The sequence below is a fragment of the Colius striatus genome, chromosome 3 (assembly GCF_028858725.1).
Source record: "Colius striatus isolate bColStr4 chromosome 3, bColStr4.1.hap1, whole genome shotgun sequence".
Classification (NCBI taxonomy): domain Eukaryota; kingdom Metazoa; phylum Chordata; class Aves; order Coliiformes; family Coliidae; genus Colius; species Colius striatus.
The window spans coordinates 22,178,413-22,194,262 of record NC_084761.1 but is presented as its reverse complement, the minus strand read 5'-3'; the positions used below and the strand labels follow the sequence as shown (position 1 = coordinate 22,194,262).

The window sequence follows — 15,850 nt, the reverse complement described above, 5'->3', positions numbered from 1 at the left end:
CTTTGTTTGTAGGTACCTCAGCCTTGAAGGGATCCTTTTCATTTAGAGCCCGTGTCTTCTCTTAAGTAATTGATCATCGTGCACCCGGGGACACCCAATTCACAGCCGAGTGGGATCAGCCTTCATGAATAATCAAAATGTCGTGGCCATGCTGCTGCAGGAGTGCAAGCGAGCTCTGGACAAGCTCCTGTTGGCAAAGGCTGACACGAGCAAGGAAGAGGAGCGAGAATACAGGTGGTGCCAAGGTGAGATCCTCAGGAGAGGCAGCAGGACCATGGCAGCAGCCGCCAGTCCTCAGCCCTGCCCTATTTTTCTTCTGGTAGATAAATGTTCAAGAGATGCCTGGATTTCAAGGCCATGAATGGGATGTGGGCCACAGGCAGGCAGAGAAAGAAGTCCACTTTGTTGCAGTGAATTGCTGTCAGTTCTAATTTTAGGCTTCAGTAAACATGAGGCTGTAAGGAACAGTTTAGTTTGGGAAGAACAATGCCCAAAAGTTTGCTGATGCACATAAATTTCAGTTATTAAAAAAAAAAAAGAAAGAAAGAAAGAAAAAAAAGGATGCAACTTCTGAATAAGGGCACATATTTCCTCTCCTTTCATAGAAACGGGGGGAGGGCCTTTTCTGTTTGTGAGCTTCTCCTAATATATTAAAGAGCTCATTGCCTGAATCTTTATCTTGTAAAATGTGTGTGACCTCTATAAGTGGTGTCCAAAGTGAAAAAAAAATCCAAAAAACAACTTGCAATATCCCTTCTGAAAGGAAAATCCATACTGGCTAATGGCTGGAATAAATAGCTGGGAAAGGAAGCAGTATTTAGCAAGAGCTGTAATAGAAGGGGTTTTAATTTGTTTTAATGCTGGCATTGACTGTTGGAAACCAGCATTTATTTTGGTACTGCTACCGTGCTTTGAGAGTGGTTGGTAACAAAAGTATAACACTGTTCCTCACTTCCAGTGGAAATCTAGTTCATGTAAATGAGGAAAGGATGTGATACACGTGGTTCAGTTTTCTCTAAGTTCAGACTTTGAAAGGTCTACAACTTCCTTGCCACGGCTCTTTTTTTCATTAAGTAAAAGCCATGTTGGAATTGATGAACTTTGTTTGAATCATACCTTTTCGGTACAGGGTAGGGAATACTCCTTGCATACTCCTTTCTGCCACACATAAAAATAACTTCACTGAGTATGGAAGAATATAGTAAAGGATGAAGATGAAATTTCTGGGGAATAAAACAAAGGCCTTAGCAAAAAAAAACCCAAACCAACAAAAACCAACAAAAATTCTTTTTGTGTTCAGGTTTTCCTTTGCATGACACATCTGCAGCACCATCCATCTTCCAGTTTAGTTTTAATAATGTTTAGTTTTGTTTGCATGAATGACTTGACCATAACGTTAATTTGATCTTTAAAATCCTTTGTCTCAAAGTGCAGAGCTGTTGAGAATATGTTTTTCTGACCATCCGTGTTCTTGCTGGGAGGTCAGCTGCCTTTTTGTGACGCACCTAAGTCTGTTTGCGATGGAGGGTGGTGTGTGGGTTTCTGTTATGGATACTGGAAGATTTTTCTCTTTTTTTTTTTTTTTTTTTTTATTCAACAAAGGGTACTTTGTTTCCTCACCACAAATTCTTTTAAGTTTTATTATGGCTCCTTAGAATAAGCTCTTGAACTCCTAATCAGGTAGTGCTTTTTTCCCCTCATCCTCCTCCCTCTTTTTCTCCTATTAAATACCACAAAGTATGAGAAATAATCAGTTTAGTTCCAGATAAGGTAAATCAGTGCCCTTATAATCACTTGATTAGACACGGTCCGTCAGGTAAACTGCTTCAGGAAATGGGCGATCAGAGCCTGAAGTGATGCACGGGCTTTTCCGGGAGTGCTCCCATCAGCTGAAAGAAAAATACCCAGCAGCGGGGCAGTGACAGGGACATTAATAACTGCTGGGGTTCTGTGCCCTGAGCAGGCAAGGCCTCGCAGGTCAGTGGCTCTTGGCTTCGGGGGACTATCCCAGCACAGAGGTGGAAGGGATTTTAGGCTAGAAATGGCTCCAATCAACTTTTGTGCCAGTTCAGCCTTCATGAATTAATTAATTTCTGTTGCCTACAGTGAGAAGAGCAATCTGTTACAAGAGAAAACTCTTGTCCTGGGACCTGTATTTTAGCTGAAACTGCAGGGCTGTTCACACAAGCTCCCCAGCTGCTTGGTTTGGTTCTAGCGGATGTTCGCATGATACAACGTCATTTTGTTGTCATTAACATGCAAATTGTGTTTATTTCCATGTGGTGACAACTAGAGTATACAGCAAGGCTTGAAGCAGTATCCTGCTGGACTTGCACAAATGTCCAACCCCAAAGATGACTGAAGGCTGCTAGATTGCCAGATCCTTCTGAAAGTGTTACCCTAGGTTCCTTTTCTAACCAACTCAGCAGTAGCAATTGCTGAGCTTGCCTCTTTAAAAATGAAAGTTCAATATTAAAGAATCTGTCAGTATTCTTTGTTCTTTAGTGCATCAGGTAGGAGGAGGGTTAAGGTTTAACTAAGCATAACATGGAAAACAAGAACAAGACGACAGCAGCAATACCTTTATACTTTAGAGAATACCAATGTCCATGGTATCCCACTGATTGTTTTCACAGTTGCTGACACTATTATTTTATCTTCAGTGTTATTGAAGTAAGGGTGAGCTCATGTGGGAAAGACAGAAAAAGAAGGTGGAGGTGGAAACAGGAAGATGGTCTGTGTGAGCATCTTATTTCTTTCACTAGATCTTTCCTCAAAATGTCAGTCCTCTGGGATCATCTGGGGAAACCTGGGCTTGTCATGACTGCCTTCAGCATCATCCCCCAGTTGCTTTTGGAAAAAAAGCTAGGAAGCTCCATCTTCCCACTTCTACACACGGGGATAAACCCTCTGTCCACCATTCCGTGTTCTTTGTGATGGATATCGCTGCTCCTGCACTGATGGTGCAGTGGGAGGTGTGAGCTGTGAGCATGACCTCCTCTCCCCTCCAGCTTTGCCGCTTGGCCATCTTGCTGAGGCCTCTCAGACACCCCTTCAGAAGGGCAGGGAAACGTGGCTTCACGTGCAGCTGTGACACTTCATGGGAAGCGTGTCTGGGGCTGCAGCAACAACTGAGAAAACTTGGGTTGGGAGAAACGGTCTTTTAAAAAAGATGGCTTTTTTGAAAAAGGGCCTTAAATATTTGACTTCTCTCTTTTTCCTGGGAAAAATGTACCGGTGAATACACTGTAATGTGAGCATGAAACAGACTTTTTATGTAGTGCCTTTTCTACAGTCATCTGTAAAGGACTGATTAAAAAATATGTAGTCATACATTTATTGCATTGCCTCATTAAAGCAATGATGGTCTCTGAGCAGGGTTTTTTTCCTGGGGATTAATGGCCAGAAGGGGCTAGATCTGCAGCTGATGATCGCCATTAACCCCATCTGGTCAATAATCCTTGTTAATCCACTTCTATTGGCCAGAGAGTCTGCCTGGCCAAGTGGTTAGCACAGCACACTCAGGCTGCAGCTTCACCCCTCTTTCAAGGAAAATTAAAGTGTGGGCTGCAGCTGAAAGGAAGGGACAAATCCAAGCCCAGGTCTCTAACTGTGTGCTCCTACTAGCAGTTGCATCCTTAGGTCAGGTTAGAGATCCAACAGCAGCTGATGGTTGTTCAGGAGGTGAAGAGCCAGCTTGCACTTTTGCCTTGCAAGCGCTGTCGTGTTGTTGGAGGATCAAGGGACGGGTGTGGGAGCTGGAAGTACTGTGCCCTAATAAAAAAAAACCCAAAAACCAAAACCCAAACCCATCCTTTGACTCCTTTGTTCTTGACCCTGCCAGCTGAGAGGGAAGCTGTGCTTTGGGTAGCATTTGGAAACTCGCGGGTGAAAGGTGTGAGGACTGAGGTTTCTGTGTGGCTCCATGCTGGCTGTGCCTGGGTGAGATCATGCCTGGACAGAAATAATCTTCTCCTCTTAACTTCTTTTTAACTTCTGTTACTGTCAGAGAAATGCAGGAGCTCAGGCCATCTCCTCGGCTAACATAAATTACTCAGCTAAGCCAGCTTCCAAGAAGGTACATCAGTTTCAAACAGGGAATCTCAGAGCAAGGCCTCAGCTGGCGTCTGCCACGTGTCTATGGACACTGCTGTGTTAATAGTGGCTCCTAGGCACATGACTTAAACTGTTTTGTCTTGCTATGGCAGTGAGCTCTCCTGTGCTGAGGAAGACGGTATCCTGTAGTCTACCGCTACTGCTTTGAGAGCAGGTTGAGTCACTCAGTCCAGCAACTGGGTTTTTTTTAATAGAATTATCAGTTAAATAATTATTCTCGAGAGTGTATGCTTGTTATTCATGATAGCCCTTTAGGTCTTGTCTAATTGCTTTATATGGTCTGGACTTGTCTCCCAGTTTGGATGTGACTTTTCAAGCTAGCTCTGCAACTATCACCAGCAAGCCCTGAGCAAATGGGACAGGTCTTCTGTGCTGTTGGCCCCATTTACTCTACCAGGAGTCCTCTCTTCACATGGGGAAACAGGTTTCCTCCCGTCTGTCTTGGAGTAGCTCTTCACGCGGAGCCAGCCACCAGCCTGCGTGACTTCCTGCTAAAAGCCTTTTTAACGGCTAATGGCTTCCATTTACCTGGAGGGCAGAGCAGCCAAGGGTAACAGATGACAGGCAAGCTCAGCTTGCCTCTGGACAGGGGTGATGGCAAGAGTTAAAAGCTGGTAGCAACTGAGACATCTGAGAGGGAGGGGAGGTATGCTTTTTTTGTGGGGTAGGTGCTCTGTCATAAGTGTTGCAGCTGAACCTGCTGCAATATTTTTACCTGCTCTTTGACCTTTTCAGCCTTGCTTCCTGAGGACTTGAGGACTCTTCTGGAGGAGGCAAAGGAAATGAAGTGGCCCTTTGTGCCAGAGAAGTGGCAATACAAACAAGACCTCGTCCCAGAAGACAAAACAAATCTGCAAGATATGATCAGCGCGAGGCTCCCTGATTTGCTGGTATGAAGTTCAATACACCTGTTGTGTAAAATGTCCCATCGAGGTGCTGAGGGAACACAGAGCTCTGGTAGTTGATGCTTGAGGGTTCAGGGGCTTGATTTTCTGCAAGGGGGTAGCAGCAGGTGAGGAGCTCCTTGGCAAGCAGGGGTGAGTGAGTCTGTGGTGGAAAGATACTGCTCACAGAGGTCAAAGGACCAAAGCAGAGATTTGACTTTTATTTGTTTCAGTCCTCAGACAAGAGAGAGACCCAGAAGCTACATATGTTTTCCAGTGTTTATCATTAAAGTTGCTATGAAGCAACATGTGTGAATCATGATTTCCTTCTCCATGTGAAACAGCTCCTCTCTATGTCACAACTGCATCTTCCAAGGGAGGGAAAGTCCCACCCTCTGCTGCCACTGCAACCAGGCCAAGGCTGTGAGATCAGTGGAAGCTCTCTCCCAGGGTTAGTACTCTGGTCTGCTGGTTACGCAGCTCATGGCGGATAGGTGTGCAACACCATACAAGGCTGTTGATTGGAGGCCTTGCTGGTACCTACAGTTTTATATGCTTTCCCAGTGCAGGGAAGATAAAGTGGATTCAAATGATAAAGTTTTGAGCATGTCAAGGCATTTGGCTGCTGCTGTACAAGGAAAAAAACCATGTGCCTAGGTAGTTATGACAAAGACATTGCAGAATGGTGAGCACTGGCTCTGCCTTGTCTAGGAATGATCCCAGTGGTATACAGGGATTGTCTATGAGGAACGTCAGCCTCATTCGTTGAAACGTGGTGATAACTTTGACGGTATTTATGCTGTTTCTGCTCATTTTCATGCACTGCCCATGTTAGTTTTGTCCATTCCTCTGGTTTCACAGAGCAGTTGTATTTCTGTTGCCACTAAGGCAATGCTTACCTCTTTTCTGAAAAACTGGCATTGTAATAAAACTAGAATGTTGGATGTTTACACAAAGTTTTTAAAAACCCATTAGTTTGAAAAGAATGCTGTACTTTCCTTAATTCAGTGCTCCTAGAAGGTGATGAGGATTACTCACTTCAATAGGGCTTGCAGAATTCATCACCTGCCTTTCTTTTTTGCAAGAAGATTATTGGACAGATCCCTTTGAGAATCAAAACTGGCCAAAACCTAAGCAGGAAAGGCAAGAACTGAATGTGACTTCTGTGAGTAAAGGGTACTTGGCTGTGCAAAGACCTGCAGGATCCAATTGGTTCTTGGGGATCCCGTCCCGTAAGGTGACAAGTTTGAGCTTAAAGATTAGTAAGTGGCAAGAAATGTGGGTTGCTTGCTTTCCTAATTTTCTCAGACGCACATCAGCCATGTCTTGTAGCAAACGGACTCTTTTCAATGGTGAATGCAATGTCTAGGCTAATGGATATCCCTTTGACTGGACAGACATGAAGACGAGTTTTCTGAGGTTTTGGGTTTTTTTCTGCTTACTGTGGCGCATGTCTGAAGTCAATACAGTCCCATTCCTTGTAGGAAGGGGCAATTTGGGGTTGGGTTGGGGTTGGGGCAGGGAGGTCTGGCGCTGGTGAAATCCTAGCTGCAAAGCTGCTATTAAGGCCGAGGTGGCCAGGAAATTTCACCCACCTCAGAGACAGTCCTGCCCAAGTAAGGCTTGTAAGTTTTGTTTTGAGGACAGCAAATACTTTAAATAGCACTGAATGACGAGAAGCTCAGGAAAATTGGGAGATATCCGCCCCAGCATCCCCTCGTGAGCGTCTCACATTGCTTGGGAGGCGGCAGCGGCTGCCTCTGGGGTATTTATTTTCTTTTTCTCTTTGGTGTGTGTGGCCTTAGACAGAAATTTATGGCAGAGGTTGACCTCCTTTACAATCCCTGCGCGGCACTCCAACTTTGGAGCTCTCTCCCAGGATAAACACCTGCAGTAAACTCCCTGAGAGACCTGGCTAGATGGGAGATTAATGTGGCTGTAATAGTGGAGCAGTGTTTGCAGCATTATGCCTTCTCCCCAGGTAGATGGAGCTTTTCTGAGATGATACCAATTATTTATTGCTGAAACATCTGTTGATAACTGCAGCTGCCCTTGTTAAACAAAGCATATCATGGGGTCATAGACTATAGGGACCTAAAATCCTACCGCATGCTAGTTTTAGACTATTCACCAACACCCCCTGAAGTCCATTGGTTACCGTTGTCTTCACTGTTTCATCCTGCGGTTGAAAATACTTTGTAAAACGTTGTGCTGCCTTTCCCCATGTGCTTTGAAGTATTATTTCATCTTCATTGGTAATTTATATTCCAGTGCCATTGTACCATGGGAAAAAGGGAAAACCTTTTTTGTTTTCCATTTAATTGTAGATAGAGTGACATTTTGACCTGTATTATTAGTATTAGTCAGGAAAAAGGATTTTTTTTTTCCCCTTCATCCATTCCTTCCCCCCTCCCCTTTTTTTTAAAATAAAATTTCAAGGCAGAGCAAAGGCTGCTTCAGTACTTTGAATAAAAAGCTGGGGGGGGAAATGAGGCTGAAGAGAGTGATTACAGTGTGATGGGGAAAGATAAAAGTCTGAGCAACTTTGTTTCTCTTTTTTTTTTTTGGGCATGGGGGATAGAAGGATAATTTAATTCCCTGGAGGGGAAAAAAAAAGTCTTTGTCAATTTATTGTTCAGAAAAACCTTTAAAATTTTTAATCTCTGTTTATTTTAATTTGCCATGCTTAGAATAAGCTCATAAACCGCAATTCATTACATTTAAAAAGTGCTTTGAGATCCATGAATGAAAAGCACTTCATTACCATAACACACTGGTGGTGTTACAAGGAGGCAGAGCTGGCTACCAGGGCTCACCATGAGGATATTTTACTCAGTGAGTAGGCTGAAAAGCTCCATGAGACCAGCACTGTGAGTAAGCGGATTAGGCTTTGGCTTCAAGAGTTTGCCTTAGTGTGGCACTTTAAAAAGTGGGATACCCATTGCTGGCGGCTGCATGCTAGTTTGACACATCAAGAAGGCAAAGCCACCTGCACCTGCAGCCTTTTCAAGTGCTCTTCTTCTCCTTGGTGGGGGGATGCTCATTACTTCTGCACGCTGGCTGAAGCAATAGGAAGGCATGGCAAAACTAGCTATGGGGAAGGCAGGGAACAGCAGCAAGCCAGGCTTTCCTTGGTGCTCTCTCAGGCAGATTTTGGCAATGTACACAAACTCTTCTATTTTTTTTTCCTCTTCTCTCTCTGCTATATGAAATGACTGAACCGCCCAAGGGTTTTAAGGCAACAGATTTACTGTAATCCTTAAGGCAAACCAGCACTTCTGGTTTTACAAAATCTTTGCCTCTTATAGTGAGTGAGGGTTTGCGTTTTTTTTTTTCTTATTTTGGGGATTTTGAGGGGGATTTTCCCTGCCAGGGATTCACCAACCAATACAAAGGTCATCTCAGTTCAACAAGCTCAACATACCATTTTCCAGGTTTTTCTAGGAGGTTTCAAGACAGCTTCCCTGTCAGCTACCATCAGCTAGCAAACCAAGCCCATCCTGCAGCCCCTATCCCAGCCTGAACACTCCTCTGGGTGGCAATCTGCATGAGGCTTGAAGGGTAATAACCAATGTCTGTATCCACATCAAAAACTGAGGAGCAGTGGGATTTCTGTTTCTAACAAATCAAAGCAAGATCAGAATTGTAGCAGCATCCTTGCTGACAGGTATAAATAAAGAGGAATTACTTTTACTCTCTGTTTCATATGTTCTGTGGGGTTTGGACTGGGGCTATAGGTCCAAAAGGGAGGCTGTCAGGGGTTACCCTTCCTGCAGATCTTTGCTGTCCCACGGGATAGAAATATCCTTACTCTCAGTGAATAGCCAATAGAGGGCAACATGCCCATGTACACATAGGCTTTGATCCCACAAACCCTGCTGGAGGTTTCCATGAAGGACAACTGTGCACACAGAAGCAGTCCTCTTGTGGGATGATTCATGCCATCTTAATACTAGAATGATTTTTTTGCAAGATCAGAGCCTGTTTGCAAACCCATTGTAATTATGTGAGGCTTTACCTCATTTTTATTGTATGTATCAACAGTTCCTGCATCTAGACTCAGGCATTCAGCCATGGACCAGGATCGTCTGGGGTAGGTACAGTGCAAATACAAAAGAAAAGCCCCACCAATAGCAGGGCACCTGCAGGTCCCTCTGTAGGGAGCTGTGCAGGCTGACCCTGTGCTCTGTGCCATGGTGGATCCTGGCCACAGCATCTCATGGGAGTCAATGGGAATATCAACAAGAATAGAAAATAAGGCCCCCTCAGCCCTAGGCTGGGCCTTGGCTAATTATGTGCTGATGGATTGCCATTAAGGAAACCATTCTGAGGGATATGCTCTAACTACCCTTAGGTGTGTGTGTGGCACTTAAGAGCTGGGAGCCTTTGAAAAAGAACTAAAGAAGAGGGCTGAGGGTTTAGTTTTCTCCTCCTCCTAACTGTTGGTGTGGTAACAGGAGAATTAAAACCCTAAATTGTAGCCCTGGGATCTTGGTTGTTCAGGCTGACCTTTTGCTACCTGCCTCATAAGAGCGCTTCTTGGGTGATCCCAGTGAAACGAGGAGTGACATAAGGGAGAACTGTGGGCTGAATTCAGCTTGAGAGGGAACCCATGGCACCCCAGCCTCCCTTATGCTGTGCAATCCCTGACGCTTTGTAACTGAGAAGTGTCAGATATCCAGTACAGGCAGGCATCTTCAGCTGTCTGGGGTGACTGCCATGATGCTGCCAGCGTGTGACGCTGCAAAGCATTCAGTCTTTTGCTGCCTTCGTGGGAAAACTAGGGCAGAATTTGTGTGGGGCACAAAATAAAAAAACTGGAAAGTCTGGTCCTGGATGTCTGTAGGGCTGTTAGTTCACTTTGCTCATGACAGGATTTCCTCTTCTCAGAATCATCTTCATGGAGATTTCATTTCCTCTCTCGAAAAGGCTTCCAATGACATGTTGCTGAGATTTCTATGTTGTATTTTCCTTCCAAATTAAACTGCTTCTCAAATGGATTGATGTTTTGAGGACACAGGTTTAGGAAAGAGACTCGGGGATTTTTAGCTGTTTTTGCTGGTCTTGATGCTGTGTTCTTGGGGATGAGTCTGTCACTGTCACTTATCTATTTGTAAGTAATAAAATATCCCCCTTCAACACGGTATTTTAATGTACCACAGGGAATCACCACAGTAGTCTGTAAATAGTCTGGAGCTTGAGCACAGCAGGACTAATAAGGGCCACAAAATGATTGTTGTACCTATCTTTGGTAGTAGTTAAGAAGAGGTGCTCCTGCAGCTGACTGTGGTCCCTCAAACCCCTGCTACCTTGTCAAATAGATGAGGCTCCCAGGAGCTACATTCCAAGAGCAGCTTGATCAGGGATGGTGCCTTCTCTGCTTTGTGTCCCTGGGCTGTGAGAGGCCCTCGCCATCCTGTAGAGGATGGAGCTGGTCCTGCCAGCTGACTCTCCAGGCATTGCTTCATTGGAGGCCTGCTTCCTACAACCAGCAATAGCTCTCAGCTGGAAAGTGGAAGCTGAGAGCAGCGTGCAGAACATCCCAATAGTAGTAAAACGAAATCAGTGGCAAGCTAAGTTAAAAAAAAAAAAGATGAGGGGGAAGAGGGCTCTTAAGAAAAGCAGGAGTTATCTCCCACTTTCTCAATTGGTGAAGTAAGATGTGGTCGACTATATAAAACTGACCCATTCTGTGGTGTTTTGAGCTGCCAATAATGGACCTAATCCTGCTTCTATTGAATAAACACCCAACTCTCCCTTGAATAACCTGAGCTCATTAACAGCTACAGAAGCTCAAGCCATTAAATGGTGTTCTGCACTGCTCTGAGCAGGAGGAAAGTGTTCAGGAGCTTCTTATTCCTCAGTCTGCAGCTATTTACTGTGTGTCTTGACTTTCCTGTGTTTCAAGCGTATCTGTCTGCACCTCACCGACATGCTTTCTTCTGCCCATCACAGAGGTGGTAGAGGCTTAATTCCTTGTTGTTTGTCAAGTGGGCTCTGATTGCCAGCTGAAAGGCAGAGATTGATAGAGAAGTCCCGTGCGGTGACAGCAGCTTTGGTCTCTTGGAAAGACAGGCTTTTCTAGCAGTGTGTGGGGTGAAAGACTTCAGCCAAATCCATTGGTGTTGTGACTCTGTGTTTAATCTGACAGGGGACGAACATAGGGGAAAATAAAACCTGGTAATTTGTTAAGGTTCAGTGAAGTGCTAACTAGGAGCAGCTCTTGGGGGAGCACTAAAGCACCTGGAAGTACGTGCCCCTGAAACTGCTGCCTTATGCACAGAATTAGAAATTCTTTGATGGTTGCTCTTGGCCTTGGATTTTCTTTAAAGATTTTAAACGTCAGCTGCAGTTACAAATGAAACAAAGACTGAAACAGTCTGAGACAAACAGATATGAGCAAATGCAGAAATCTAGAGCACATGCAAAACTGTGGAGACACTCTGAAAATGAAATTATTCCTGCCCCAGCTTTATAACCTCGATGCTTGCAGAGGAGTTTTTCCGAAGGGGACCCTCCTGAGCCCACAAGCTGAAGGGGGAGATTTGCCTCTGGGATCTTCGCTTTATAAAGAGGGCAGAGAGAGTGGATTAAATCAATATTTCATTTATTTGGGCTTGTAATTCCTCTTACATCAGCTGCCACATAAAGATTTTCCCCTATTTTCTTCCCCTCCTCCTCATCCTCATTTACTATGCACCAATAATTTCCCTTTGACGCTTTCCTGCCAGTCTTAGTGCCAGATGGCCCCGGTTCTGAGCTTCTCCTCTCTCTCGGGAGTGGCCTCCATTGTCAATGCAAAGGAGGCATCGTGGCTTTGAACCCAAAGCTGGGACCCAAACTTCAGCCACGTCGTGAGGAGGAGCTAACCCACTAATGCAGGGAACCATGCAAACAGCACACCCTCCCACTCATCACCATTAAGGAAAAAACCCCTTCACTAAAGACTGTTTTGCATTCTCCCCAATGGTCCATGTATAGAAATCTGGCACAAATTTAATTCTCTCACCACCTGATTCCACTTCCCAGCCGCAAGGTTCCCTTTGTGTCGTAAACTCAATTAGACATATGCATTTCACATCATGGACACAGATGTGAAAACAAAGTGCGCATGTACCTCGCTTTTCCTCTCTCTCTCTCTGTGTCGATGTGCCTACAGCACCTTTAAGCTGATGAAGTGAGTAAATCTGGTTTGGGGCACTAGCCCACTATGGAGAACAAAGTGTCCAGCTGCAGCGGGTGGTGACGAATTTCTGATTGTGTTGGGGCAGGCTGTGACATCTCGGAAGTCAATCGCACTTCTCTGGGTCTGGACTGGGTGACAGGGAGCCGCTCCCCCGTTTCCTTTCAGAGTGACACAGGGAGGGTCCTTCTGCCTGGTTTGGGTGCATGCCTGACACTCTGGTGCATTAGCTATATAGGTGCTGAGGAATTTTCCAGCCACACGAGTTGGCAGGGAATGAAAGGAGCGGGTATTAATTTCTCAGTGTACTGCTCGGAACAGGGGGGACGTAATTGCAGAGATTGACATGGAACCGTGTTGCTGTGTGCCACACAGCATGCAGCCCTGCCTTTGAAAAAAAATAGCCGAGTTTCTCTCCCTGGCTTGACTTTTCTACATTTTATGTCCATTTGGGTTTGGAGAGGGACACAAGAGGTTTCGGCATTGAGTGGAGAGTTAAATTATGCAGCTGCAAGACTGCCAAGCCCTTCAGAATAGGATGCTTCATTTAGATTTTCCACAATGCTATTGAAGTGCTTATTTTCCTCCTGAAGAGACACAAACAGATGCAAACTTCTGTAAACACTTTAGAAATGAATTCAGTGAGTTTGGCCTCTCAGCAGTGCTCAATAGCTGACAGAAAAATGTCTAATTAGTGCAAGTGGAAATAATAGGGCCACTTGGATTCCTTCCATCCTCCTCCAAGTCTACTTTTCCTAGGAACTCAAAGGATCTTTTGTTTGGTAGGTCACCCTCTCTCAGGCTTTTGTGCTCCAATCTATTAAAGGGAGAAGGGGAGGGAAAAAAAAATAGATTAGGCGATGCTCTGTGCTTAAATATATGGCCTGTTGATGAGCATTTCGAATGGCTGGTTTGCAGTGTCAGTTTACAGGTGCTTGGAGAGGGGGATTCCTCCATTGTTGGCCAGCACAAGTGGAGTTGTGCGTGCCCAGCCCCAGGAATCTTTTTCAAGTGCCATCCTCTTAGAAAATCCAACTCAGGAAAGGGAAAAGAAAAAAAAAAGGAAATTTGTACAAATCCACCTCGCTGAAGTGCAAACAAACCAGCAAATACTTGCAACGGGTAGGTGCTGCAAGCCTGCCTTCATGTCCTATGCTGTAGGCTCTTCTCCAACTGGTTTAACTTGGGCTTTCTCCTGCACACCTGTGCAGAATTGAGGACTCTTGCTGTCAGGTTGTGGGACTCTGAGCTAAAAGCAAATAAAATAGAAATGAGGCTGGGGAAGAGTCCAGGAAAGCCTGAGCAATGTCTAAAGCAGTTTGTGGAGGTTGCTGTCTCCCTGGCTCTGCCCCTGTGTTTGCACAAGGAAGGGACAAAGGAAGGAGGCTGGTGCTAAGACAAAAAGGAGAGATAGCTGCCAAACTTGATGTTTTAGTGGGGATTTGAACAAGGTTTTCTTGGCAGTCTGTTATCTTCTGATGGTCCTTTGGGGCTTGATCGTCTCTCCCCTTTTTTGTTGCTTTTACTCTGATATGAGTGGAGCTAACTCTCAAACATGAGTGAGATGAGAAAGGTATCTTTTTCCTGAGGCAGCTTTGTATGGTTTAAGGTGTTTTCTCTGTTTTCTTTCCTCTTGTAATTGACCACACTGCAAAGCAATACTTAACTGTTGCCAGCTCCCAGGTGTTCTAGCCAGTCTGGACAGCAGGAAGCCAGCCTCTCTGTAGGCAGCATGAGGCTGGTTAATGTCTGGTGGCCATGAAGACCAGACAGGTCGGGACACCCACAAGACTTCCGTAGCTGAAGAGATGGGTCTCTCCTTACAGCCAGTGACTGTATTTCAGGCAGATATTCCAGTGAAACAGTGACTGGATGCCATCCTCCCTGTCCTGCCTGATATACCTGTAAAAAAGGAATCACCTGCATGTCAGCATGTGGAGCATCTCCTTGCTCAACTGGACAGGAGTACCAACCCCATGGGAAGGGGCCAGTTTTCAGTAGGTGTCCTCAGGTCTGTGTAGACTTCTGCAATTGCTATCAGGCTGTGTGCCTCCTCGTGATTGTCTTTGCTGGTCTCCTGTCGCTCAACAGCATGCTGTCTTAGGAACTCCGACTGATTCCTTGTGTCAGTGTGATGGCTCAGCTGCTGTGGCAGTCCACGAGAGTGCATGCAGACTTAGTAGTCAGTAAAGTTGACCTACAGTGGAAAACCTTCAGACTCCTGGCCTTTTCGCTTGTTTGTGATGTACAAAAGAATGGATGGCTTGAGCTCCATCTGGGGCAGTAGCTATAGTGACCATTTCCAGTCTTTCCAGGCTCATGCCCACCTTTTAAACTAATTGTTAATACTAGTAATATGTTGGGCATGACTTAAATTCATCACAGATCACCAAATTGTGTAGTTACAAATTCTAAACAAGAATTAGAAAGACCAAAAAAACCCCAACAACTTGGAAATGATATCTACAGCTCAAACAAAATAAACAGCTGGAACCTGCCCATGTTAAAAATGAAAATATGATCAGAAATAGTCATAAGTGTAGACTACAATAATCCTATTTGATCACTGCCACAAAGACTTTTTCCATTATATGAATGCCTGAGAACATAAAGATTATAATGTGAGAAGAAATTTTGAGACAGCCTTTTATTTGTCAGTGAATATTTGCTTCTCGTAATGTTTAGTTCTTGCTGTAAAACTGTGTAGCCACAGCAAATCACTAAGGATATCCCATCTGTTCTAAAACAGTTTAGGCAGAGGGTTGCTAAAGCTGAATATTTTCTGCAGACAGTTGGCTGAGCCTTTGCGAGGTGAGTCTCTCCAAGGCTGCTCCACAGCACTGGTGTTCTTTTCAGGTTTATTTGAAAGCCTCCATCATGGTCAAGGACTGCCTAACGGCAACTGCTATTGTGTTCCTGATTGACCGGTTCCTCTATTGGATTGATGCCTCCAGCAAACTCCTCAGGATTGCCAAGGGTCTGCACAGGCTGCAGCCCACTACACCGATCAGTCCTCAGGTGCTCATCCGCCAGGCTCGCCTCTCCGTCAACACAGGTACTGCACCAGTTCCTCAGCTCAAGCCCAATTAGAAACTACTTGACTTTGAAGAAGACGCTTTGTCCCTCGCTGGGGATGACATGCTTTAGGCCCCGGTGCCATCTTTTCAAACACACAGCCCACTCCCAGCCCCCTTGAGCCCTCACAACTCCTCTCACTAGCACAAAGGGGCTGGTATAAAGGGTTTCAGAGCCAAAAGCAGGAGAGAAAATTGTGAAAGGGTGTGGAAAATACTAATTGGAGCTTTTGTTCCTTAACAAATCTTCCCTGCTGGTTTCAAACAGGGATATCTGAATTGCTATACTTCTGACCAAGGGCCTTTAAAAAGTAAATTAGAATCCTGGCATTTTCTCTGCACTGTCCCAGCTGTTTTTTTTTTAAAGTGGTACCACTTGACTAAGCAAACAATGCAGCTTTCAACTCCTCAAGGATAAACTGAGGCTTTTTTAAAAAAATTCCATCATTCCTATAACGTGGGCAACACCTGAAGGATTTCTAAAGCATCTTCCCATGTCCTGTTGCAGAGAAGAAAACAAAACCTACTTTGAATCTACTTTGAAAAACTCAAATGAGGAATGTTTTATTTACAGGAAAAAAGAATGATAAGTT

The 15,850-nt window shown here is 44.8% G+C and overlaps 1 protein-coding gene across 4 annotated transcripts in view; it reads left to right on the top strand.

Moving 5' to 3' along the window:
* Nucleotides 1-15,850, top strand: part of ALPK1 (alpha kinase 1) — a 46,230-nt gene that overhangs the window by 16,277 nt on the left and 14,103 nt on the right. For 2 of the 4 annotated variants that reach the window (XM_061992661.1, XM_061992660.1), the window contains exons 2-4: nt 13-245; nt 4,852-5,006; nt 15,040-15,238. In XM_061992661.1, the coding sequence (XP_061848645.1) occupies nt 125-245; nt 4,852-5,006; nt 15,040-15,238 (475 nt within the window). In that variant the 5' untranslated portion in view covers nt 13-124. Of the gene's footprint in view, nt 1-12; nt 246-4,851; nt 5,007-15,039; nt 15,239-15,850 lie in introns of those variants that run through there. The other 2 variants (XM_061992663.1, XM_061992664.1) reach the window with 2 other exon arrangements.